Genomic DNA, 27,560 nt, shown 5'->3' on the forward strand with positions numbered 1-27,560 from the left:
AAGTGGGATGGAGAATCGCATTCCAGCGAGGTGCGCAGTTAGCTCGATCGGGTTGTAATTAGTGCAAATCTTTGCATGTGTGATGACTGCAATCTCAAGTTCTTAACTCTCATTGCGCGCGACTTCAACTTTATAGATTAGTAGAGGGAATAGATAGGTAGGGTAGGAGTAGAACAGGTTAGGAAAAAATAATGTAAGATATCAAACGTTTATTTCAGCTCTTTATTTTAAAACATGTTTAAAACAGTTTGGGGCTTATTTCTGGATCGGGGTCAGGATAATATTGCAGCAGATCTGCTACGGGTGATTCTTGGTCCTCATAAAAGTCACACGCAAGCAGAAACTCTCGTTTAGAATAGTCGTCTCCCTTGCAAAACATTTCACCTGAAACCAAAAATGACTGTTTAAATGAAATCCTCTATTAAAACTAAGTGTATTATTTTGTTACATAATAGGTAGGTACGAACCTTCAATATCCATAATGTGAACTGCACTTTTAGACTCGAGTGCCCCGACGCAATAATGCTCTTCGGTAAGGTCAGGATGCCAATACATTATAGCATCTCTACAAGATGTTCCAGCAATGGGCAACAAAATTCTATCCTAACGTTGAGAACAAAGCTTTTAGTTAATTATTTTAAGAGTAAAATAAGTGTAGGTCCTACTTCTATTAAAGGTAATAATATCATTGTGCTCACCTTACATATTACTTTATTATTCACAATGGGTTCCTTGACTTCACTAGTGCAGAAGAATTTCCTTTTTTTCCTCATTATAACTGTACTTACTTCCAATACCGTTTTAATGCTGTTTCCTGAATAAAAGAGAAATAATGCTAATTAGGTATTATGAATAGCCCATAAAATTAATGCATAAATTCCTAGTCAATGACTTCATTATTTATTTCATTTTTTTTTTACTTAGAGAATGAGTCAATTTTGAATACTTAACTTCGAAAACTTTCGGAAATTTAAAATACAGATTGGATTTGGTTCGTTAATATTTGGCAAACTTAAAAAAATAGTAAGTTAGTAAGAACCTACCTTTTTCACCGTTAATTGCTTCCAGTTCTCGCATTCCTCTAGCTTGTGTCTCACGACTGTTTTGTTGTTTCATATAATTTGCTAACCTGTACATAGCATCTACAAACTCATCTATGGGACCTAGAATATCATAATTATTACTAAGAAAATGATAATAAAGGCTCACATGTTGTGAATTGCATTAAAAAATCACCAACCTGTTCCAAAACTACCACCATCTAAATAGTTTAGAAATTGGTAAAATCTTAATGCTTCATCTGATTCTATTTCATCCATAACAGGCCTCTAAAAATGTTTAATACATTTGAAATAGGCTTACACATAGATTATTTAATTTTAGTACTAATTGTAAATAACATTACAAATTTGCCGCTCCAAGCCCCAACATCGGAGTATAATGAATTAACTCGGCTGGGCATCCAATCTAGAGATGAACGAGCCACCAAAACAGGATGCTAAAAATAATAAAGATTTTAATTAAATACCTATGGGTGCCCACATACTCATAATTAAAGTTAAAAAAAATATATTTACTAGAGATGGTAATTTTGAGTATGCATTATGTGCTGAAAATATTAGAACCAAAATTAACTTGAATATTATATTATGAAACATTTCTACAGCAGTATTGAAAATATTGTAATGCGTATGTAGCGATAACAGCATTTTATACTGCAGTGTTTTTTCTGTATTTGATGGTTTTACTCGTAACTGCCAATTAATTATTTTTTATTACAGTAATAAAGTCAAGAATTGGTATAGTTTTCATTTCCTTAATGTATATATTTTTTTAACGCCAAAATAATTTTATTCAATTGTTATCAAAAATATTGTATTGTCTTGTTTTATGTGTGTTAATAAAGTTATTTATTATTATTATTATTTTCTATATTTTTATAGGCACGGTTTCCACTGGAATCCGGTTTTTAATGTCGTTCATGAGCCGAAACTTATTGGGTTTGTTCACTTTGAAGAAACCTGCGTACTATCCTACATAATTATTATCAAGTTTTATGATATATTGATAATAATTATTTTATAATATAAATAATCGATTCACTATATCGATTGTGACTGTACAGTTTGTGTGAGCAACACTATTTAGTAGGAGGTGGGGTTGCTATGCCAAATTATTGATTTATTCAATGGGAGTTTAGAAATTATAATCAATCTTGTTTATCTAGTATTGTTTTTAAATAATTCAGAAAAAAGTGAACAAATAAGAGTAAAATGGTTACAGTACCATTTAAAAAAAACTAAAGCCCTACGGATACAAAATTAAAGAAATCTACGATAGAAATGTTATCTGCGGCATAAATGTCTTAATTATCTGTGCCACTCACGTATTCGCGCCATTTTATTTGTCAAATTTGTCAATGTCATTTTCATTTACAACACACAGTGCCTATGTATTACTTTTCTCTATGCACAGTGCGATTTTCTGCGGAATTCTGTCAGGTTTCGCATTTTAATTCAATAAAAAATAAATGTTCACAACATGCACGTGAGAGTGAGAATATTTGGCAAACCGGACACTATTGTCGTGGTTGAATCGAAGCTGACGAAGATTGAACAGTTTCGTAAGATAATAAAAGATAAATTCGACGTGCAACCAAAGTTACAACGTTTGCTGTACGGCGGCAAGTTGGTAAGTCTCAATAAATGATCCCGAAGTAATTTGCTTGCTTAAAAACACGTGAGAATACACGTAAAGGTTATAACTTTCGTCAGTACCTTTTAAAATCTAGATTGAATTTTAAAATGGTTCGTTAGCTAGTAGTATTGTCACGTATGAATCATACGTACTGCTGAGACGTACTGTAATCATACGGTATGATCCTCATGTTTACGGGCTTGTGCGTCAATAAATTCAGCACTGGTTGAATAAATGTAACTCTAAAGCAATGGATTAACATTTCAAATTTATTTTAATTCAGTATTATTCTTGTATGGATCAGGATATTGAGGTTAACAACATGCAGACCTGTGGCATACGTAGATGCGTCAGTAACATTAATAGCAAACCTTATTTTTGGTCGGGCATTGTTAAGCTTTGGTACTATCAGCCTGAGTGTTAACTATCCATGTCTGTTTTTGCTCTCGCTCTCATCAAATGGTGATTCTTTGCAATAGAACGAGACAGGAATAAGTAGTTAACACTGTGGCCAATAGTACATTGGGTCCACTGAATAATTTATGATCTTATTTACACTTATAAGCTGAAATTATTATGGCTTTCACACCACATAGTAAGTAAGGTGGTTCTCTGGTTGAGTATTAGTGATTTTCATGCTCTGGTGCATCAGGCCTCATATCAATAGTGATTTAATAGAAAATATGTTTTAATATTTAGTCAATTGATTACTGTGAAATGTATTACATATTAAGGCAAACAGACAACCAACGTCTGGCTAAAAATTTCTAATTTAAAAGAGCATTTAGGCATAACATGTAGGCATTCCAGAGTTGCAGGCAGCGCAGGACCGTGCATTGTGGAAAACCTTGGAGGAGGCCTTTGTCCAGCAGTGGACGTCATTTGGCTGAAACGAACGAACGCTACCACAAGCCTCAACTGTTCTGTCTTACTGTCTGCTAAGCTTTTAAAATTATACACTAAAAATATATATTTATTTTCAGCTAGAAAATGGTTATACATTCCATGATTATAACATCAAGCTCAATGATGTTATCCAGCTTATGGTTAAAGTGCAGGCAGAGGACGTACCTAAAAAAGAGAAGACTGATAGTGAAAAAAGTGAGAAAAATGTAGATAGCGAAAAAGATAAGGATAAAATTGAGTACAAAGGTTAGTATATTGCTAAGTATACTATTAATTCAGTTACATTCCTCTTTCATTAAACATAGGTAATACTATATGAAAATCTTAATATTTTAGATGCTGAAAGCAGCTTGTATGCTGTTGGAGACTTAGTAGATATGAGGGATATGGAACAGGGTGCTTGGTTGGAAGGAAAGATAGTAAAAATAGTGTATGACCCCAAAACCCACCATATATCTGACACAGTTAATGATAAGCACTCTGAGACTAAAGATTCTAAATCAAGTTCAGACAAAGAAAGTGATTCAGAGAACAATCCACCAGAAGAAGCAAGTTCTGAGAGCAAAGCGAAAAAGAAAGGAATTGCTAAATATTTTACTAAAAGCCCGAAATCGGTGAAGAAAAAACCAATTGATAAAGACTTGAAGATTGAAAATTCAAACAATGTCACTGACGCTAACCTATTGTATAAAGTTCAACTGGATTCTGAGTAAGTTTCACAGTTATTTTTTAGCCTTAACTAATTAATTTTTGAAGTTCAAACTTATTTTTACACTACTTAATTTAATTTGAAATTATTTTCAGTGAAGAGGATTCAAATCTCTATTGCAAGTTAAAAGACATAAGACCTAGGGCACGGAAAGAAATTGACGTTGCTGACTTGAAAGCTGGGCAGAAAGTTATGATCAACCATAATACTGATGAACCTTTAGAAAAAGGTTACTGGTAAGTATTTTTCTGCAGTAAGCAAATGGAATAATTTTTCAGTTGACTATAACATGATGATAGGGATTTGATACATGTAATTTTGGCGCTGACCTGATATCTAGTTGATATTGTTGATAGAAGATGTCCTTTAGTCCACGTTCGTAACTGAAATTTGATAACCAGCTACGAAAATGGATTTCTTTTCAACCGACTTCAAAAAAGGAGGAGGTTCTCAATTCGACCCGTATGTTTTTTTTTTTCTATGTTTGTTACGCGATAACTCCGCCAATTATGAACCGATTTGAACAAATCTTTTTTCGGCGTATAGGTAATAATATACCTCAAGGGTGGTCCCATTTAAATTTAATAATAGAAAAAACAACCCCCAAGGGTGGAAAATTGGGGATGAACTTTTTTATACGCAATATCTCCGCCCAATATCTCCGCCGATTATAAATCAATTTGAACGATTATTTTTTTTGTTGAATAGGTATTATCAAAAGGGTGGTTTCATGCGAATTTGAAGAAAATATTTCACCCCCAAGGGTGGAAAATTGGGGATGAACTTTTATATACGCAATATTTTTAATTTTTAAATTTTTTTGGTGTGCACACATTTGAAGTCGGTTTTATTTTTTTAAAAAGCTAAATATCTTGCTTGATAACCAGTTATGAAAATGGAATTTACTTGTCGTTTTTGTAACCATGTTTCATAACCAGCTACTAAAATGGTTTATGTTTTCTCTGTTCATAACTGGTTATAAGATCCTTTGTGAGTACTCTGTTGTATCATAGATACAAGATAACTAAAGTGATTCTTACACAGGCCACAGTGAGATGCAATTTAATGTAAAGGGCAGTAAGCTTTGGTATGCAACAAGCTAATCCTTTATCATAATTATCAGGTATGACTTCAAAGTAGATGAAATAAAGAAGCTTAGGACAAGTTACGAGCTGATCGGGACACTCTACTTGGGTGCTGATGCTGTGCCTCAAAACGACACCAGGGTGAAAGTACACGACAAAATCTTCAGCGTCGAAGAGGTGGTGCCCCTTGACCAGAGAACTGAAGAGTACAAGAAAATGATGGTCACGCCACCAGAAAAAAGTAAGTGAAGTAATAATTTAGGATTATTTTTTTTTATCCACAACGAGGAAGCTTTTGGCCTGTATCTCACCTGATGCTAAGTGACGATCAGGCCGAAGGTGGAAGCGAGCTTCACCCGGAATCCTCAACCACGGAGGAAGACGGATTAAGATAAAAAACAAGTGTGTTCGTTATCTTCTCAGTGATTGCATGATAAACACAAAAAAAAATTGAAATTATGTTCTTTCTTATAAGCCAATCCAAATTTAATTTTGAGTCTACTTTATCTATACAAAAGTGAAAAGTCACTAACGGACTCACTCATCATGATAAATAACAAGGAGTCTCAAATCTTGCATGGGGGCTCCTTTTAGAATGTAGGTGCTCACTAAGAAAATAACGGATTTAAAACGGGGGGTAAAACGGGATCCACGCGTAAGAATTCGCGGGCGGCCGCTAGTCAATCATAAATTCGTAAATCTGTCGTAAAAACTGGTGTTCAACTGTCAGGATTGTTGAAAGAGTGAGCCAAATATTGTTTATTTTGTATATTTTGAGTTTCAGCACTCCCACACTTGCTGTTTACTCCAGGAAAGGGACCTCAATAAATATATCATCACAGGTACAAGCATAGGCATTATAGGCACAGGCAGTACTTGATATGTGCATATTATTGACTAGATTTTGTATACTGTCTACTGGTGAAATAATTTTTAAAATCGGTAGTAGCTCCAGATATTATTTTTTAGAAACTATAGCTCTTTATTTATTATTACACTAGCTTTTGCCCGCGGTTTCACCCGCGTGAAATTTAGTATGTCACAGATCGTCATAAATTATAGCCTATATGTTAATCTGGGTTATAAACAGTAATACCACAGAATAATAATAAGTACTACGTACAGAAGTTTTACTTCGCGAAGGTATTTAAAAAAATGTATGCTCAATGTCATTAACAATATGGTGTAATTTAGCCTGTCTCAAGAGTCAAGCACCATTTTGTTGACAAACGTCAGTGATCGGCACTGCGCCGAAGCTATAGGGCTGACTTCGGTAAAATGATGTGACGTGAGGTGCCAAACTGCGGTAAATGGCGGAGGAAATACATGATTTAGCATGAATTATCATGAATAATATTAACTACTTATTTACCTCTCAGTGTCTTGAGGCAACTTAAAAAAGTGCATTCTCTGTTTTTATTATTATTTAGGCAGTTAAATACTGCACAGTATTTAGTACACCATTTTCTTTATTTTCTTTCATCATACACAAGAATACGCGTTCGTGAGTCAATGTTCGCTCGTATGTGAGGCCTTGTCGAATAGTATCCTGTAGGTGGGCCATCGTGCGTGTTTTGTTTTCCATGTAAATTCGCGGAGATGAACAGGCCTGGTAATACTGTAAAGTTTCAACAAAATCCGTTCAGTAGTTTTTGCGTGAAAGAGTAACAAACATCCAGACATCATGACATCCAAACTTTCGCATTTATAATATTAGTAGGATAGGATTAGTAGGATATATTTAGCCGTTACATCTTTGATTTAAATAGTGTCTTAAATCCTCTTGAGGTTATACTATAGTGTTAGTATACACAGTCCTATGATTTAAGTTGGGAGCTCAGTAGGTATCATGAATAGGGTCCAAAACCGATGAAAGAACCTTTAAACCTTGACTTTTTTCAACAAAAATATCTCGTATTAAAGTCTACTGCGCGTACGCAACGCCCGTAGCGTTAGTTACCACAATAACCGACAATCGAATGAACGAAAAACACAAACGCGAGCAGGGTACACGAAAGTATGGGCGACCCACAACGAAACGACCTGAAACGCGTGTTTACATTTGATTCAATCAAGTTCGCGCATAGTGTAACTGCGCCATAAAAGCTGTATGAATGGATGAACTAGCAGCTTGCAAGAAGGAATTAAGGCGCTACCTCGTAAAAGTTTTCGGCCGACTGAATGCCTCGCACACAGAGGGATAGAAATATGATTTCTCAGTGCGAGGAAAGGGACAGCAATAGCGCGCGCGGCGCGGAATAAAATAACGTAAGCGACAAATCGGAAATCATGTATTTATTGAAAAACCAAACACTATTTAAAGAAAATAACTCGACCAGTACTTAGAATATGTTATTACCTTACCAATATACAAAATTTGGTATTGAAATATTAGCCTATCTGCTTATAAAACGAAAAACCGAGTAATAGAAGGGTCATCTTTGGATTTTTTTTCTATCGAGAAAATTGTTTCCATTCATGTTTCGGCTTCGACCAGACACTAGATTTATTAGTCAACTATGACATATTTCAAAATAAGAACATAAGTAATAAGAAAAGTACGATTAAAACTAATTCTGCGCTTCTTTAAAACGCCCAATATTCGCAAGGCATCACCTTAAATTGTTTACCTAATAACTTTCCAGGAGCTCTGCCATTGAATTGTCTGACGTGCCGAGACGACGAAGACGCGCCGTGCAAGGACTGCGGGTGTTATCTCTGCTCTGGGAAAGAATTTCCTGAGAAAGTAAGTGTAATCTAAGCAAGAAAGGGCGTTATGCCCGTTTTCACCATCAATCCCTAATTTTTATACACATAACAGGAATTTTGGTAACACATAACAGGAATTTTGTTTTCATAGGGGTCACTTAAAAATTAGGGATTGATTTGCATTAGTTGCCTATTTACACAAAACATTTTTATGCACGACGACGTTAAATCAAGCTAAACACGCCATAGGAGCTATTATATTGTGATGATACTACTCGAGTGTCGGGCAGTCGCGCGGAGGTGGGGTCCTCATTGCGATCCGCCGTGACCTTGTAGCGCACGCGCGCCCCGAATGGCATTCTACGGCGGAGGATATTTGGGTTTCTCTTGATATTGGTGCGAACAAAACAAATAATTATCCTTTTACATTACATATTGGCTGTATATATTTATGCGAACAAAATCAGGGTTTATCTCTCGCCACGCAATTATCTAATTTTTCTGACAAAGTCCTTTCTGCCTGTGCTAGTAGTCCTCATGACAAATTTTTTATAGCCGGTGACTTTAACCTGAGCGATATTTCTTGGTGCTCGCTAAGTCACACTACTCATCTTACTCCTGCATTTCGCGGTACTGATATCAATCATAGCGAAATACAAGACCTATTGAATATTTGCGACCTGAACCAATTTAATAACATTAGGAATCATAGGAGCGAGTTACTTGACCTAGTTTTATCAAATAGTGATGTGTCGGTTTTCCACTGCACTGAACCACTGGTGGAGGAAGATGCTTACCATCCAGCCCTAATTTGCCACTTAAACTCCATTGAGCTACCTGATTTAAAGCCTCAACCTAGACCCAAATATCTTTTCAACAAGGGAGATTTTACCGCCTTATGCACTGATCTTGACAACCAGGACTGGGATACCCTTCTGTCCTGTGGGACGGTGGACGATGCGGTCGAGTCATTTAACACTTTACTATGTACCTTAAGAGACAAGTATATACCGTCTAAATCTGTCCACCCGGGTCGATACCCAGTGTGGTACTCTCCTGCGTTGAAGAAAATCCTTAAAGAAAAAAATAAGGTTCATAAAAAACTTAGGATATATGGTAATAGGGCCGATTATGTCACATTCAAAGTTCTACGGGAGCGAGTAAAAAGGGTGGAACAGGAATGCTTTGATATTTATATAAAGAATACTGAACTTTCCATTCGTGATAATCCTAAAGCTTTCTGGTCCTACATACATGCTAGCTCGAAACATAGCTCGTATCCCTCCTCTATGACTATTGATAATAGTACCGTAACGTCAGGTGACGAGATCTGTAATGCCTTTGCCGAGTTCTTTAGCTCTAACTTTCTGAAACCGGGTTCTGAAACTAATGTTCCTCCCAGTGATACTTCGTTGTCTGATGTGACACTCTCGATCTCTCCCGATATTTGCTCTATCGAAATCGTTGAAGAAAAAGTGTACAATATTCTAAAATCACTCGATTGCAATAAATCGGCGGGACCAGACGGCTTGCACCCGGTCCTTATTTCAAGATGCGCGGAAAATCTGACTTTTCCTATTAGTTATTTGTTTAACCGTTCTATAAAAGAAGGTGTGGTACCTAGGATCTGGAAAACCGCGACCGTCACTCCTATTCATAAAAAAGGCCCTAAACGTGAGATTGCAAATTATAGACCAATATCCAAACTCTGTGTTTTAGCTAAAGTACTGGAAAAAATAATTCACGAACAAGTGTATGTTGCCCTCAAGCATGCTTTCATACCCCAGCAACATGGTTTCTTAAGAGGAAGATCTACAGCTAGCAATCTCGTGGATGACGTATCTCATGGTATGCAGTCCGGAGGCCAGATTGACACAATATATACAGATTATACCAAAGCATTTGACCGAATTGATCACGCGATCCTGCTCACTAAGCTACAGTCCGCTGGAATTCACGGGGATCTCTTTAGATGGTTTCGATCCTACATCGCGGATAGATGTCAGACTGTAGTTCTTAATGGTTTCTCTTCTAATTCACGTTTCTCCGCCATTCCATCAGGCGTTCCACAGGGTTCGATCCTGGGTCCACTGTTATTTATACTTTTTATAAATGACATTCATAAATGTTTCATTCATTCTCGGTATCTATTATTTGCTGATGACATGAAGGTATACAAAAAAGTTAGCACTTTGAGTGACTGTATTCACTTGCAGCAGGATCTGGATAGACTGCACCGTTATTGTATCTTAAATAAACTTGATCTTAACATTTCCAAATGTAGCTGTATGACATTCACTAGATCCCGAAATGCAATATTCTACAAGTACACATTAAACGGGCAAGCGCTTCAGAGAACCGAATATATACGAGATCTTGGCGTCATTCTGGACCCTAAGCTTCTTCTTGACAGGCATATTGACTCAATAACTTCTAAAGCCACAAAAACCCTTGGATTCGTAATTAGACTCACGAAAAACTTTAAAATGGCTAAGTCACTTAAAATATTATATTGTTCACTGGTTAGAAGCCAGCTTGAATATGCATGTCAAGCATGGAATCCCCAATATGATTATTACATACAAAGAATTGAAAAAATTCAGAAAAAGTTTCTTAGATTTTTAAACTTCAAACACCGGATAATGGGCACGACTTACGAGGCTGACTGTAAGCATCATCATCTACTTCCATTAAAACTGCGAAGAGAAGTCGCTGATCTTACCTTCCTCCATAACCTAATTAATGGTAAAATAGACTGCAGTGAGCTTCTTTCGCGAATCAAGTTACAGGTGCCAACTCGTGCCAATGTCAGGAGAAATTATCTTAGACTTCACGTTGATGCATGTACCACTAATTATGGACGCAATTCCTTCTTTAACAGAGTTTTCAAAACTTTTAACAGCAATTATTCTGAAAATGTTGACCTTTTTCATATTGTGAGACCAAACTACTTCAAAAATCAAAGTAATAAAGAATTCTTTGGCGACACTACTTAGCACTCTCCCGGTGAAAAGTTGAAGTATCTGTTTACTGCTTAATATTCTGCTATTTTGGTATGGCTTTAGTAGGTATTTTCTGTATTGTTTTAACTTTTTTCATATATTGTAGTTATACTGCATGCTAAATGGTTTTGTTTTGGATTGTATCTTGATATGCTATTTGTGAAAACTATGTAAGGCATTTTTGATCTTAACCGCCTCATCTATTAATAATGCATATATGCTGTTTGTTTTCCATAAAATAAATAAATAAATAAATAAATTATGCAACGAAAATGTATAAATAAACTGGTGTGCTGTCCTGTACAATGGTGTTTGTAGAAATATAAATCTCTATCTACTACAGACATAGAGCATAAATAAATCGGTTTCTGCAATAGTGGCGGGACATACGGTATACGTCACAAGCACATCTGAAGTCAGCTTAGCTCATGTTGTGACGTAACAAAATTATCAGCCTACACCGCTTTATTACCGCTGTACCGCAGGCGTTATACCTGTAACAGCAGTATCATACCACGTCCGATTCAAATCCGTCTAAAAACGGATAGTGGACATAAAAAATAGTTATAATTTTCCGGACCATATTTTCTCAGATTCGGATTGCATAGTCCGCTCTAAATAATCATGGATAGTTAGAGCCAATCTTTTCCAAATTACCTGGTAACCCAAACTTTTTTCCAGATTGTCCTATGTGACGAATGCAACAACGGTTACCACATGAACTGCCTCTCGCCGCCGCTCAAAGAGCTACCCGAGGAAGACTGGTACTGCCCGTCGTGCAAGCGGGACCCAACAGACGTCGTCGCTCCGGGCGCGGCCAAGCAAGCCAAGAAGACCAGCGCTTCCAAAACTAGCCGGGACTGGGGACGAGGGATGGCTTGTGTTGGTAAGTTCGTTCGTTCGTTCGTTTCAGCATAAAGACGTCCACTGCTGGACAAAGGAAAAGACAAAGATGTGTTGCCAGTGATGGTATATGGGTAGACGTGGTCGCTTACTATAGGCCTCATAAGAAGGTTCAAGGTCACCCAAAGGGCGATGGAGCGTGCTATGCTCAGAGTTTCCATGCATGATCGAATCAGAAATTAGGAGATCCGTAGGAGAACCAAAGAAGTGACTGACATAGCCCGCAGAATCGCTAAAATCAAGTGTTGGTAAGAATTATTTGTTTGTAATTATTAAGTTGAGCTTGGCGAATTTAAATATTGTAAGGATGGACTGCTAGAAGCGATTGACTGGATGAAAATTTGCCTTATAACATATGTGTGCCAAATGCGAATAAATTGCAAAAGCATATCGGTATTACTTTAATTGTAATTGCATACAGTACATTATTAAAGCAATCCTGTGTGGATCGTATCGTATTTGACGAAACTTTGCAGTAATATTGTTTATACTTAGAATAAGGCCTTAATTTATAACGATCTGTGACAAGCTATATTTCACGCGGCCGAAGCCGTGGGCAAAAGCTAGAACATGCCCTTCGTTGACACGTGCTCTAGTACCATGCAATATTTCCATGCCTTCCTTTATAAAACGTACAATCGCACCATACGACGAAGCGTGCCTGTGTCATCATCACCTACTATAGAGATAAACTAGATTCAAACTACAAAATGTCACAAATATGCAGTGACTGAAAAAAGTTAAGCATAACATGAATTGGACGAGGTGTATGTCCTGAAGTGCACTGGCGAAATAAAATGATGATCTTTGGCTATGATAGTGCAAAATGTAATTAAAGTACAGGCTTGGGCTACAGGGTTACTAACTATTGCAGCAACAGTAATAACAACACAAGAAACTCCAGAGTTATTTTAATAGTTTAAGTTTTTGGTAGAGGATTTGATTTCCATCGAGTATTGATAATATCAATATGAACACGTGGGCTTCAAGCCAGAATCTCGTAAAAGCAATACTAGGGGTTTTGCATAATATACGACACTGGCTTGACGCCCGAGGGTCGTTTGTTTATACGGCAGTCTGGCTTGAAGCCCGCGACATAGGTTTTTACACTTACACATACGAATAGATTGCTAATTGCAACTGTGGTTCATTTTATTTACAGGCAAGACGAAAACATGCGCCATGCCCCCAAACCACTTTGGTCCCATCCCAGGCATTGAAGTGGGCATGTGTTGGAGATTCAGAATACAGGTATGCTTGATCATTTGTTAATGGTACAAGGGACATCTTATAATAGGGATGTTTCCTGGGTCAAAAAGCAAGAGTTTTAATTAGTCCGTCAGTTGACTTATCAAAAAATACTCTACACGTATTTTTCACTTTTTCAAACTAATGAAAATTTAAAGAGATAAAGCGCGCCAAAGTTCATAAGAAGAGGCTCGTGACGTCAATGAGTGCATAAAAGTGCCGCACTTTGTGACGTCGTGCGGAACTTCAACGCACCATAACTATGTAATTATTTGTTAGATTGACAAATAAAAATATAGGTGTCCAGTATTTTTTGATATTAAACGTGACGAACTAAAAAAATTTTTTTAGGAAACTAGCCTATTCTGAAATGGGTAAGCTCTGTGGACGTGATAATCAGTGTCTTCTGCCTTGCTTGCCGTCTAATTTGTTAACTTTGTAGCAGTTTTTGTGTTGTAAAATTGTGGCATAGAGTAAAATCAAATATTAAGTGGTTGCGATACATAGGGGTATGCGATAGAATTGCCTGACGTTTTTGCTTTTAACCCTTTAACTGGTATAGAGAAAAATATTTTGAATTAGTTTTGTACCTTATGTTTTCTCAATAAGGTTCAAAATATGGTGGCAACAATTCTGTCACTACCAGGTAAAGGGTTCACTACTTACAATGTGCGCACACGTCTCTGTGTTTTGTAGAATTACATTGAGTGCGTTTTTAATTTGTGCCTTTAAAACATGTCATTGTATTAATCCTTTGCTTAGTTTGAGATTAAATGGCGCAGTTTCAAATTATAGCTCACTTTGAATTCATGGTCAACTGTGTCATCAAATACGGCGTTTGGTGTAGTGGTTCAGAACGGACTACTATGCCGAGAGGTCCCGGGTTCGATTCCCGGCCGGGCAGAAATTGAAATGATGAATTTTAATTTCTGTGACGGGTCTGGGTGTGACTATGTATAATATTTATGTATTTAAAAAAAAGTATATACATAATTAGTATATCCGTTAAGCTAGCACCCATAACACAAGCATTAAGTTGCTTACTTTGGGGCTAGCTGGCGCTGTGTGAAATTGTCCAAAGATTTATTTATTATTTATTTATTATTATACCCAATTAAATCTCCAACGACTCCCATTCCAGCTGTCCGAGTCGGGCGTCCACCGGCCCCCAGTGTCCGGCATCCACGGACGGGACGTGGAAGGCGCTTACAGCATCGTGCTGTCCGGCGGCTACGAGGACGACGTCGACCACGGCAACGAGTTCACCTACACGGGCAGCGGAGGCCGAGACCTGTCCGGGAACAAGCGGACGGCAGAACAGTCCTGTGACCAGACTTTGACGAGGGAAAACAAGTGAGTTATACCAGGCCTGTTCATCTCCGCGAGTTTACATCGAAAACAAAAGACGCACGATGGCCCACCTACATGATACTATTCGACAAGGCCTCACATACGAGCGAACATTGACTCACGCACGCGTATTCTTGTGTATGATGGAAGAAAATAAAGAAAATGGTGTACTAAATACTGTGCAGTATTTAACTGCCTAAATAATAATAAAAACACAGAATGTACTTTTTTAAGTTGCCTCAAGACATTGAGATGTAAATAAGTAGTTAATATTATTCATGATAATTCATGCTAAATCATGTATTTCCTCAGCCATTTTCCCGCAGTTTGGCACCTCACGTCACATCATTTTACCGAAGTCAGCCCTATAGCTTCGGCGCAGTGCCGATCACTGACGTATGTCAACAAAATGGTGCTTGACTCTTGAGACAGGCCAAATTACACCATATTGTTAATGACATTGAGCATACATTTTTTTAAATACCTTCGCGAAGTAAAACTTCTGTACGTAGTACTTATTATTATTCTGTGGTTATACCACAAATTAGTAACATAAGACAATCACCTATACAGTGTATAGATCGTTTCGTCCACGAAGACGAGCTCCACCATTCTTCCGCTGTTTGAGTTTTATCGGTACACGCTAAATTATCCATGAGTGCACACGCACACTACTGGGTTGTTCGTCATCTCGCACCTGTCAAACTCGCTAGCAGGCGCGAGTTGGGAAATTCCGATTTTACCTATTATTTTGTTCGTCAACTCGCACCTTTTCAAAAGTACAGTCAAATAAAAACGAATTGAAACTAAAAACTTTCAGTGTGTCGGGCATGTAGTGATCAAACTTGAATCAGTGCATTTTCGCATGTTAACCGCGCTATGGAACCACTGGGAAGGGGTATCCTTGTTCAACAATGACGTCGAAACTAAAAGACCTAGACTAATAAATGTACATTCGTTTTGTAGAATATCTGGTTTTTCTTACGTTGTAAAATAACTGAAAAGAAGTGAAAATGACATATTTTTTCTACTTAAATCCATTCTTACTCCTTTAAAATGAAATAAATAAATCAATATCCTTAAACATTTTACGCTACGCTTCTAGTCCCAAACTAAGCAAAGTGAAAAAAACAACGGATATTTAAACATATTTTTTTTGTATGAAATGTATGAAACTCGTGTCTCTTTTCTCTTCTACCAAGAGATAATTTTATTTACCTATTCAAATTCAAATTATTTGTTTGCAATAAATAGCCTTTTATTAGGAATTATTTATACTAGTTTCTTACTTATTAAATTAGCGTCTTGTAAGAAGAATTTTACGAAAATTGATAATTTCCATACTAACATTTTTTGTGAATTTTTAAGGAACCACAAATTCAAATTTTATTAAATTTTGTGGGTAGATTAAAACAACATTGTCCTAACCCTAACCCAAACTTGTCATCTAATAATAAATTATGGCAACTATTTCCTCATAGTTTGAAAATGTAAGGCAAAAATGTTTGTTTTACAAAACTTTGAAGAGCAGATATCTCGAAAACTATACAAGATATACAAGAACTTGTCTTACAAATTAAATTAATTTTAATTCTCTAGAAGTATTCATATCGCTAGGATGCTTGGTTTTTTATTTAGATAGTTTTTGACATGCGAAAAACCCAAAAATAGGACCTTCAAAGGCTGCGGTGGAGAACTTTTGATAATGTTCATCCCCTAACTAGCTAATCCAAACAAAGTTACAATGTTAAAAATTATGTTCCAAGCATTTCCCTCTGTACATTTTCATTGCCTGGCCATTTTTCATGTTAAAAGAATACGAATGTATTATTTCAGAAGCTAAATTTATAAGATTTGATGTTCTCTAGTTCAAGCTTGAACTATTTTTTTTAGGATTGTTTGTTAAAGCTGTACAATGTAAATTGTTAGTTAATTGTAAAATTGGTAATAATAATTGTTGTTCTTCATTTGACACTTTCTTTGGGATATTTAGGTGGCATTTAAAAGAACGCGAATTAATATATTTGAAGCCTTTTAATATCCCTTGGCTTAGTTATAAAATCTGAGGTTAGATGCCGTGGCAAAAAAAAATATCTGCGGCTTGACTTATTATAATTTGCCATTACTAAATAGCTAGAAATCTAGCTTTGTTTTTAAATATACCTACTTAAATATTAGTAGACAGTTAACATACTAGGTATTAGGTATCCTCAGGACATTGTGATATCCTACTTCCTATTAATATTATAAATGCGAAAGTTTGGATGATGTCATGATGTCTGAATGTTTGTTACTCTTTCATGCAAAAACTACTGAACGGATTTTGTTCAAAATTTACAGTATTATTGTTTATAACCCAGATTAACATATAGGCTATAATTTATGACGATATGTGACCAACTAAATTTCAATAAATAAATAAGACGTGGGTAAAAAGCGCCATCTATCGTCACTGGTTAAAATCTACAGCGCTGGACATAAAAATTGACGTTCGTAAATAAATTATTCATGCGGGGGAAGCCGTGAAACTCCATCTATCATCATCATTAGTAATTAAACGAGGTCCACGCGGCCGCTAGTTGTTGATAATTTGTTTCTTCCCGATTTATATTTATTAGCATGTTCTTCTTCTTCTTCTTCTTCTTCTACTCAACTCATTGCAAGTGGCTTACACATTCCTTTAAGTCATTTATTAAAACATTTTTGTAGATGACTATACATAAACACGTCAGATTTCAAAAAGGTGCGAGTTGATGACATAAAAAACAGAAGGTGCCAACTAGCATCTTTAGAGGTGCGAGATGACGAATAACTCCTTTTTTCAATTACAATGCGACCAAAAATCGTAATTTACAGGTAATTTAAAATTAATTAAGTTTTTAAGATCGGAATGAAGTGTCTTTTTAGAAAAGTTGTGATTTCGAATTATTTGGGAATGGTGTCAAATTGTCTATAATGTAAACGTCCCGCTAGTGCGCTCACTGGTGAGCGCGTTAAAAAATTTTAGTTCTCGAAAGTTTCCGCTTGGGATGCTGTGCAATCCGTCACACATTTAATGTCATTTTTTACGCGCTCAGTGACGACTTTTGATATAAACTCACACAGCCCTCTGTTGTTAATGTGATTAAGAGTAGGCGCACACCGTTGATTTTTAGTTGGCCGATAGTTGTGCCCGATTTAATTTGTATGAAGAATCGGCCAAATCGAATCGGCGTAGTGTGCGCACTCCCATACATGCCCGTACTGATCAACTGCCCGACTAAACTATCGGCCAACGAAAAATCAACGGTGTGCGCCTACTCTAAGGCTTGATTTCCTTTTAGGCTGACATCGGTGACCGACGTCAGCGGCGCGCACGATTACACACTAGTTCTATGTATTCATCTGCCGCCGACGACGGCGTTGCAGTGCGGTGCTTCATAGAACATTGTGTTTATTCGTACGCTCGACCGATGTACGCGACCGACGTCAGCGTAGGAGGAAATCAAGCCTAAGTCAGGCCTGTTCATCTCCGCGAGTTTACATCGAAAACAAAACACGCACGATGGCCCACCTAAAGGATACTATTCGACAAGGCCTCACATACGAGCGAACATTGACTCACGCACGCGTATTCTTGTGTATGATGGATGAAAATAAAGAAAATGGTGTACTAAATACTGTGCAGTATTTAACTGCCTAAATAATAATAAAAACACAGAATGTACTTACTTTTTTAAGTTGCCTCAAGACACTGAGAGGTAAATAAGTAGTTAATATTATTCATGGTAATTCATGCGAGGAATCATGTATTTCCTCCGGCATTTTCCGCAGTTTGGCACCTCACGTCACATCATTTTACCAAAGTCAGCCCTATAGCTTCGGCGCAGTGCCGATCACTGACGTTTGTCAACAAAATGGTGCTTGACTCTTGAGACAAGCTAAATTACACCATATTGTTAATGACATTGAGCATACATTTTTTTAAATACCTTCGCGAAGTAAAACTTCTGTACGTAGTACTTATTATTATTCTGTGCCTAAGTGTTGTTCATTCCGGCGTTTGTTGTCAGAGCACTAGCGCGGAACTGTGCCGTGAAACAGATCAGCGAGGAAGGCGGCGACGCGGGCGCAGACTGGCGAAGCGGCAAGCCGGTCCGCGTCGTGCGCTCCTACAAGATGCTCAAGCACTTCCCTAAGTACGCGCCCAAGGAGGGGATTCGGTAAGTCAATAGGAAATACGCAAGGTTTTTTACTTTTTCATTTCAGTAGCTTTGGCATTATTATATCAATCGGTGCTTTTCTTTAACAAAAATTTCAAAAGATTCCTAAGATATAGACGTTAGAGGTCATTGGTCATGTTAGAACGACACGCAGAGTCCCATACAAGCAATACAAGTTACTATGGGTGGGTGACATTTGACGTCACACTCAGCTGTTAAGCACTTGTAACTTTTTTGTTTCCAGTCCGATTTTAATACTAGTTTTTCTGAAATTCTATGATATAACTAAAAAACTCAGTAAAAACTTACTAAAACTTATTTATTTCTGTAAATAGGCTTAAGAAAACCACTTTTACACGTCCCAATATTAACCCTACCACTGCTTCGGGACAATAAATGGGCCAGTGCTGAGAAGAAGCTTTCTGAAGAAGAATTCTTTCTTACGTCCGTATTCACAAACGATGCTTGCTTATGTGAAGCAGCAAATCGAACGCACAGCGGCGAATAGAGCTCTGTGATTGGTTCATGTGACACCCTGTGCGTCCACGCGCACTGTGAGACCTCATAGTAATGTTTGTGAATACGGGCGTTAGACTAATAGCTAGTGAACGCCAGACCTACGTCATTATATAAAAGCTGAAAGTTTGTCAGCGTATGCTCCCAATATAGGTTAGAATGTTGGCTCATCAAGGAGGCTTGTGTATGGCCCCATACAAATCTAAGAGAGACACTAATCTCTCTCATATCTATAGATACGCCATCGCGATTTAGAGTCTCGCCCACGCCGCGGCGGTGTCTTGTGTATGGTCCCATACAAACCCATAGAAGACGCTTATCTCTCATATCTATATAATACGCTGCCGCGATGTAGAGACTCGCCTTAACCGCAACGGGGTCATGTGTATGGGACCATACAAATCTAAAGGAGACACTAGTCTCTCTCTCATATCTGTAGATATCGCCGCTGCGATGCATAGACTCGCCGTCGCTGCGCGTAGTCATGTGTATGGCCTCATACAAATCAGTGCAAGACGCTTATCTCTCTCTCATATCTTCTGTAGACACGCCACAGCGATGCAGACTCGCCACCGCCGCGTCGGTGTCGGTATGGCCCCATACAAATCCAAAGGAGACAATAACCTCTCTCAAATCTCATCTTCTCATCTTCGCAGCATTTTACATGAAAATGTCTTTGCTGGCAATTCACATTGTAATTTCATATTTTTTCATGACCAGGTACGACGGTATCTACAAAGTGGTGAAATACTACCCAGAGAAGGGACTGTCAGGGTACCGAGTGTGGAAGTACCTGCTGCGAAGGGACGACCCTAGTCCCGCGCCCTGGGAACCAGACGCCAAGCAATTCCCTATCGTCTACCCTGATGGCTACCTAGAGGCTGAAGCCGAAAAGAAAGCCCTAAAAGAAAAGTCCGGCAAGAACGGCAAAGCAAAGACGACTAAGACCTCTAAAAAGAGAGCGCTTAGGGAAAGCAATCAGACAACGGAATCGGAGGGCGAGGCTTCCCCACCTGTGAAGAAACGGAAAACCTCTCAGGAAGATAAGCAGAAGAAGAAAGACAAACGTAAGTGTAGCTGTTACTATGGTATTTCTTGCGCGTTTACCTGCAGGGTCTTTTGGGTAACTTATAAAGCTGAAGAGTGTGCTAATCTCAGGAACTACTGGTTCTTTTAGTGTTAGATAGCCCATATATCGAGGAAAGCTATAGACTATTATACCATCACGCTATGATAAGCTGACAAAGTCGCGGGCAGAAGCTAGTAAATGTATAAATGTTACAGAAGGAATTCTTGAACTGCAATCGAAATTGTATATTTTTTAAGCAAATAATGAATATTGATACTATTGATCTAACTAAACCGTGCCGTGGTTCCAATGAGGGTTTTCGCGTATGAAAAATCCGCTAGATGGCAGGACGTGGATGTGGGGTCTGACTGCTGCGTGATTGGTGGATTTTGACACATCTGTCAATGTCATGTCAAAAATAACCAATCATGCAGCATTTGGACATCGCGTCTACGTAAATTGCCATCTGGCGGAGTTTTTATACGCGAAAACCCTCATTGCGTAAAACCAAACCCTTGTTCGTTTTGCACAAAGCTAACAATTTTTTTATTTCCAGCTGCAAAGAACGCCAGCATAACAGAGAGTCCGAAAGCCAAGATACCAAGCATCTTCAACATCAAGAGTCCGAAGAGCGCGAAGAAAGCCAAGGATGCGGACAGCGGGCTGTCTGCTGAGGAGAGGGACGTCGTCAAGGAGGACTCGTTGAACGTCAAGCTGTGGGAGGAATGCATTGAAATCTGTGACGCCAAAGGAAAGAAGGTAATGGTTAATTACATAGTTTTTTTTATCCACAACGAGGAAGCTCTTGGCCTGTATCTCACCTGATGGTAAGTGATGATCTGGCCGAAGGTGGAAGCGAGCTTCACCCGGAATCCTCAACCACGGAGGAACTGGCTATCTTACCTCTAACTGCCGGAACACAACAATGCTGTTAACATTGTTGTTATGGCGACAGACTTAGGTAAGATGGTGGTAGCTAGCCAGGCGGACTTAGAACAAGCCCTACCACCAACCAAACCGAACAGAAAAATCTGCCCTCACTGGAAATCGAACCCGGGACCTCTGCGTCTGAATCAGGTGGTCTTACCACTAGACCACAGCCACAGAGTCGATTAGTAGAAGCGATTAGTATAGGTCGCCTACTGGAAAGCGCAGCGTAGGACGTCCACCCATAAGGTGGACCGACGACCTCATAAAGGTAGCGGGAAGGCGCTGGATGCAGGCCGCCACCAACCGGCCATTGTGGAAATCATTGGGGGAGGTCTATGTTCAGCAGTGGACGTCCTATGGCTGAAAATGATGATGATGATAGGTTGCGCAACGAAAGTTGAATCGATCACATATTCATACCGCTCTAAATTTAAATACAGATCACACGACACATTACACATGCAAGTTTATACGTATATCGAATAAAGCTGTCTCGCTTTTGCTAAATATATGCAAGCAAGACAGAAAGCACTTGTCACTCGGACTACACAAGACGTCAGCACGACATGCGTATACGTGTATAGACATCTTTGTTTGTGTTGATCGCCTCAACTCTTGCTGCGCGAGCTAGAAACGATTAATTTTCAACTGTAAGAAGTAGAAAGAACGCGAATGTAATTCTATATTTTATCCAAATTGTTTTTTTTTTCTAGGAATTCGTGGAACATGTGACACAGGTGTTCTTGTGCATCATTTGCCAAGAGGTTGCAGTCAGCCCGGTGACCACGCCATGTCTGCACAATTTCTGCATGGTAAGTAGTCAGTAGAACATGATATACGAGGGGCGGCTGAAAATTTCGCGGCCTAAGGTAGGTACTTAGCGATGAGTAATTAGCTTGTTACTCATATCACTAGTTGCGACACTCAGTAGTATTATAAAAAGCAATCACTAATTAAGTTTGCACTGATAGTTCAATTTCTATCGAACAAATGACATCACCATGTCCGCCGAATCTGGAGATTTGCGGAATTTCGACACCGCGCGCCGCGGACATAATTCCTCGTAAAGAAGGAAAATAGACCGAAAGACATTTTTGAAGAGATGTCATTGGTTCTTCAGGATTCTGGACCTTCATATACTATGGTTAAAAAATGGGCCCGACTATTTCAACACGGACGAGAGACCTGTGAAAACGACCCCCGCCCTGTCACGATACTGAGTGAAGGAAACGTTCAAAAGTCGAAAAAATCGTTCCGGCTGACCAAAGAATTAAATCGTGGCAGATAGCTGAAGAATATTTCTTTATGTTCGCGAGGCTATTGTACAGAAATGACGGGGGAAACTGACACGCGGATTGCTCTTTCCGCAAGACAACGCGCCCGTTCACGCCGCACGTGTTGCGAGGCCAAGCCCTGAAAGACACCGGGTTCTCAGAGATTGACCACCCACCATATAGCCAAGACCTATTACCTAGCGATATTTTCCTGTTTTTCGATTTGAAAAAGGACTTACGGGGCCGGAGATATGCAGATGACAACGAAATTAAAGCTGCGGTTGGTCGTCATTTTGAAAAAAAATTTTTTGGGTGGGTAAAAGGCATTGTATGCGAGATTTAAGAAATGTATTTCTTTTGAGGGAGATTATATTACAAAATAAAAAATAGAAACCATTTATTTTATTTCATTAAGTACCTTAGGCCGCGAAATTATCAGCCGGCCCTCGTACATGTCTTGATGCTATGCGAGGAAGGTGCAACAAGCGAAACTGAAACATCATTGTGCAAAATCGCTCTATAAAAGATCCACACTGGATGCGTTCTGAGGGCCGAGTGTAAGTTTACATCAAACGCGCGTTTGTTTAGAAAATATGAAAATTTAAGTTTTTGAACGTTTCCCGCTAGGGGCGCTGTACAATCCGTCATACATTAAATGTCAGGTCAAAGTGAACGCAGCCCGCATCATGTATGACCGCTGAACGCATTCAGTGTGGCAAATCCTACAGGGTTGTATTGCACGTAGAGTGATAATCTCAAATTGCCTTAGAGAGCTCCCACACTAGCGTCTTTCAAGCGTCGTCATCTTGCCAGTGTCTGCGCAGATATCATAAAAACTCATTTATTTATGCAAGTAGGCTTTTAAAAAGCACTTTTACATGTCCCAGTATTAACCCTACCAGGGGCAATGGGCCAGTGCTGAGAAGAAGCAGCGCAAGAAACTCAGTCACTATTGTCAGCCTCTTTTTCAAGGGTTTACGGACTTTAAAATATACATAGTTATAAATATTATTCGAACTAGGCAGTTAAGCATCCCAAACATTGCCGGATCTACGCAGCGCTGGCGTCGAGTCTTCCATTGTCACACTTATTGTACCCGAACACGCAGGCTCTAAAGTCTGGTCGCCGAGCACGTAGAATTTTGCCCAATGACCCCAAGCTACCCATCCTTATCGCTCGCGCGTAATTATATTGCTGTCGCGACTGTGCGACAGGTGGCAGCAGTGAGTGTGTCAGCGCGACTGCAATATAATTAGGCGCGAGCGATAAGGATGGATAGCTTGGGGTCATTGGACGAAATTCTACGTGCTCGGCGAGACTATAGCAAGACGAAGTTCGCAAGACGGTAATGTGGGGAGGGTCCTTTAATTTTACTCTCTAAAGGTCTTTGATTACTCTTCGTAATGACAATATTTTACTCGCTAAAGGTCTTTGATTACTCTTCGTAATAACAATTAACTTCTTTGCAGGCCTGCATAAAGCTAGCGTTCAAATCAACCGGTTCCCAGAGCTGTCCGTGCTGCCGCCAGAACCTGGCCAAGTACGAACCAGAGCCGAATGAGAAACTGATGGCTGCTCTCAGGAGTATCCTCCCAGGGTACGACTCGGGGAAGAAATGACGAAGGAAATTTATGTACAAGGCGACACAATATCGCGTACGTAGACAATTTACGTTACTCTGGTTATATTTTAAGCAGAGTAAATACAAATGAGTAGGTGATCTTCATAGAAACGCACCAAGCGCGGTTTGTATGTGAGCGCGCCAATACGTATGCGGCGTAAGATAACCTACTCATTTGTATTTATTCTGTTTTAAGGCTAAGGTTACATTTGCAAGTGTTTTTTGATGATTCCTGTATGGTATATTGTTAATATTCAACGTTATTGAAAACGATTTTAATATTTCAAATTACTTTTAGTGTGCAATGTTTCTTGATTAATAAGGTACGATTTTTTAAACAATTGTTAGCCTGTAGGTGGGTATGTGACCACAGTTGAATTAGCCACGGCTAGCGGAAGGTTTGATTAGACGAATTATAGATTCAAAAGCCTTAATTTTTTGTTACATTTACAATAAAACACCATTTCCGGGGATTTACTACTGCCTGAGTGCCTATTTGCAGGCGAGGCTCTATTTAGGTGGTCAAAAAACATTGAAGTAATGTGACTAGAGTGCAAAAATTTTTTGTCAAGATTGTGTTGTCCTGTTCAATTATGTGTGATACAAGTTCAGTTTTAATTTAGTTGTATGTCCCCATAAATAACTTGTAGCTAGTGATTCTTGATGAATATCAACAGTTGTTACGTTGCCACAGCTTGTATGTGATATTCATAACTGATGCATTATTTTAATTTAGGTGACGTTATATCACTTTATTTTGATTTCTTTGTTAATGTCTTGAATTAATATTATTATAATGTGATTATGTAATGTTTAAATGTTATTGAAGTATTTTTATAATTAAACTTTTAAGTATTAATGACTTATCTTGTGTTTGTAAGTCCAATCATGTAACGTTAAAACAAGTACAGTTTGTTGATGTATTCTCCAAAACTTATAATTTTGTAGAATTAAATTGTGCCTATCTTTTTAAAACTAATGACGCGTGTCGTTTTCCTGAATTTCCGAATTTTCTTGATTTCAATTACATTTTATCAATGCTCATCAGTTTACTTTGTAACGGTTGAATGACCAGGCTTCCTGGGATTGGAATTCACAGTTTCGAAACAATTGATTCAGTTAATACAACAAATAATGATGAAGTTTATTCGTGCATTAAATTCCATTGTTAATAGCTGTCGAAAATAAACATTGTAGTGAAGGCAGACTTATTTACCTGCCCATATGAACAATGCTTATCGTTTTAAATGGATTTATTTCATGACATGCGATGCGATTTTTTTGTACTTTGTATTTTTTATGAAGTAAATTAAAGCTGTTTTAGATGAAAATACTAATCTACCTCGATAATACCTAAGTTCCGATAAGTTTCAAGTTTTGATAACTTCATAATTTAATATTATTCAAACTCATCTCTTTAATAATGTTGATTGTTAATCCAAATTAAAAGACAGATACTTTCAAACTAAGTAAAATAGTTCATGATGCAAAGAACTTCACAGCCAAGTATGATCAGGGTAGTTATACAGGTAGGTATAGCTCGTTTCATCCACGAAGACGCGCCCCACCACATTTTGGTCTCGGTCGCGCGGGGTGCGGGGAGTTTTAACCGACCAATCCGAGCGGCATTATTGTAGTGTGCGTGTGCACTCATGGATAATTTAGCCTATACCGATAACTATAGTGGAAGAATGGTGGGGCGCGTCTTCGTGGATGAATTGATCTACGTATAAATAGTTTGAGTTATTGATTGTTGATGTCAGTAGATAGATCTAATTAGTATTATTAACGCTCATTACTGATGGTTTGTTTGGAAACAATGGCCTCAAGTTTTCCATATGCTCGGTATATTTGTAACTTAGTAAACAATGTTATCTGCATGAAATTTAAAAAAGTGAAAAGGGAAATACTTTTGTGGCTTAGATCTGCACATCTTTTTTACCGGTCTAAAGATGCATTCGAAACATATTTCATAGTGTTAATTTTAATGTATTTGATGTAGTACAAATGGTAGATTTAGATTATTAAGTATTTTTAATGCTAGTGCTGTGTAAAAGTAGCGCATATCGTATTCAAAATTTTTCTATGATAATAAAAATAAAAACAACGTGAACAAATTTTCTCACGTATACCGTACGTTAGTATTGTAGTGTAGTGTTGTACAATTGGCCGACTTCAAATATTCGATGGCGTTATTTTACACAAAATGTAGCCTTATAACATAAACGTTTTTACAACCACAGTAACTAAATGTAACTGTGTGCTAGTTGTATTAAATTTTATTTTGCAACAAAATATTATAGTCGGATGTGCTGTTGCTGTACTTGTTTTAAAACACAAAAATTGCGAGTAGTTTTAGTTATTTTGATATTCATTTAAGCATTCCTCATTTTAATTGTAAGTAAACAGTTCTATTTTGTATTTCCGAATCATGGTTGTATTTGTACATTCACTATTTAATGTAGGTTAATATTGAACAGTACTTAGTATAAACAGGCTTTTAGTAAGGCTTTGGTTCTCGGTTAATTTTATGTTAGTGACAAGTGATACGCGGAAAAGCGACGCCTGGTTAGCCGATTTTTCTTAGGGTTAATTATTGGTTAGTTGACTGACACCATACTATAATTACATAATTCCAAGGCACAATTTCCCCAACAACATAGACCTGAAAACCTAAAGCTTTGAAATAATAAATCGAGTTCATGTCATAAGTTCTCAATGATATACGAAATCTATAACAGAGAATCTCCTGTATAAAAAATAAGAGTTTGGTGTGTCAACTAACGAATTCTTAACGTGTGTCATAGTGTAAAGAACAATAACTGTGGGTTACATTTATAACTTTGAAAGAAATAACATGTAGAGTCACTCTTTACTCTATTCCTACGACAGCGTTGCCATTATTTTTGTTCTTTTCACTGTGATTGTAAATACTGTGGATGTTCACCAAATGTTATATTTGTTTTAGTTTTATTTTTGATCTGCGGACATTATTGTTATTTTAAGTAGGCATTATATTTGCAGTGTTAACCAAAACATTCGGGCCTAAGCATTAATTGATGTTGAGCGAAATAATTACATAATCTATGTTTTGTGGTGTGGAATAATTAAAATATTAATTATATCGAGGCGAAGTATTTCTGTGAAGCAATTATTATTATTTATGACATTTTAACAGTAATTCAGTTCCCTGATTCGGCTGGATCACCTTATCCCCTAAAATGTTGTAGGTTGTTTAATTTTTAGATGTGGCAACAAACTTTAATTAATGCACTTTTACGGGAACCTGAGAAGCGATTATGTTGATTTGATTAATATATTATTTTTTAAATTACTCAG

General features: G+C 37.8%; 2 protein-coding genes across 2 annotated transcripts; one reads left to right on the top strand and one right to left on the bottom strand.

Annotated features, from left to right (window-relative positions):
• Positions 1-226: 226 nt before the first annotated feature.
• On the bottom strand, positions 227-14,394 carry LOC135086738 (uncharacterized). Its single transcript, XM_063981525.1, has 7 exons — positions 14,370-14,394; positions 1,406-1,498; positions 1,241-1,328; positions 1,044-1,163; positions 699-814; positions 468-603; positions 227-384 (listed from the first exon to the last, which is right to left on the bottom strand). The coding sequence occupies exons 2-7, from the start codon at positions 1,460-1,462 to the stop codon at positions 239-241; spliced, it is 663 nt and encodes a 220-aa protein (XP_063837595.1). The 5' UTR covers positions 1,463-1,498; positions 14,370-14,394; the 3' UTR covers positions 227-238.
• Positions 2,482-27,555, top strand: LOC135086740 (E3 ubiquitin-protein ligase UHRF1-like). Its single transcript, XM_063981530.1, has 14 exons — positions 2,482-2,691; positions 3,681-3,849; positions 3,940-4,312; positions 4,408-4,548; positions 5,436-5,638; positions 8,043-8,143; positions 11,790-11,994; positions 13,174-13,262; positions 14,401-14,612; positions 18,662-18,811; positions 20,048-20,394; positions 20,953-21,155; positions 22,040-22,138; positions 24,070-27,555. Exons 1-14 carry the CDS (start codon positions 2,542-2,544, stop codon positions 24,217-24,219), a joined length of 2,592 nt encoding a protein of 863 aa, XP_063837600.1. The 5' UTR covers positions 2,482-2,541; the 3' UTR covers positions 24,220-27,555.
• The last annotated feature ends 5 nt before the right edge of the window (positions 27,556-27,560 follow it).

Source organism: Ostrinia nubilalis, chromosome Z (genome assembly GCF_963855985.1).
Source record: "Ostrinia nubilalis chromosome Z, ilOstNubi1.1, whole genome shotgun sequence".
Lineage (NCBI taxonomy): Eukaryota > Metazoa > Arthropoda > Insecta > Lepidoptera > Crambidae > Ostrinia > Ostrinia nubilalis.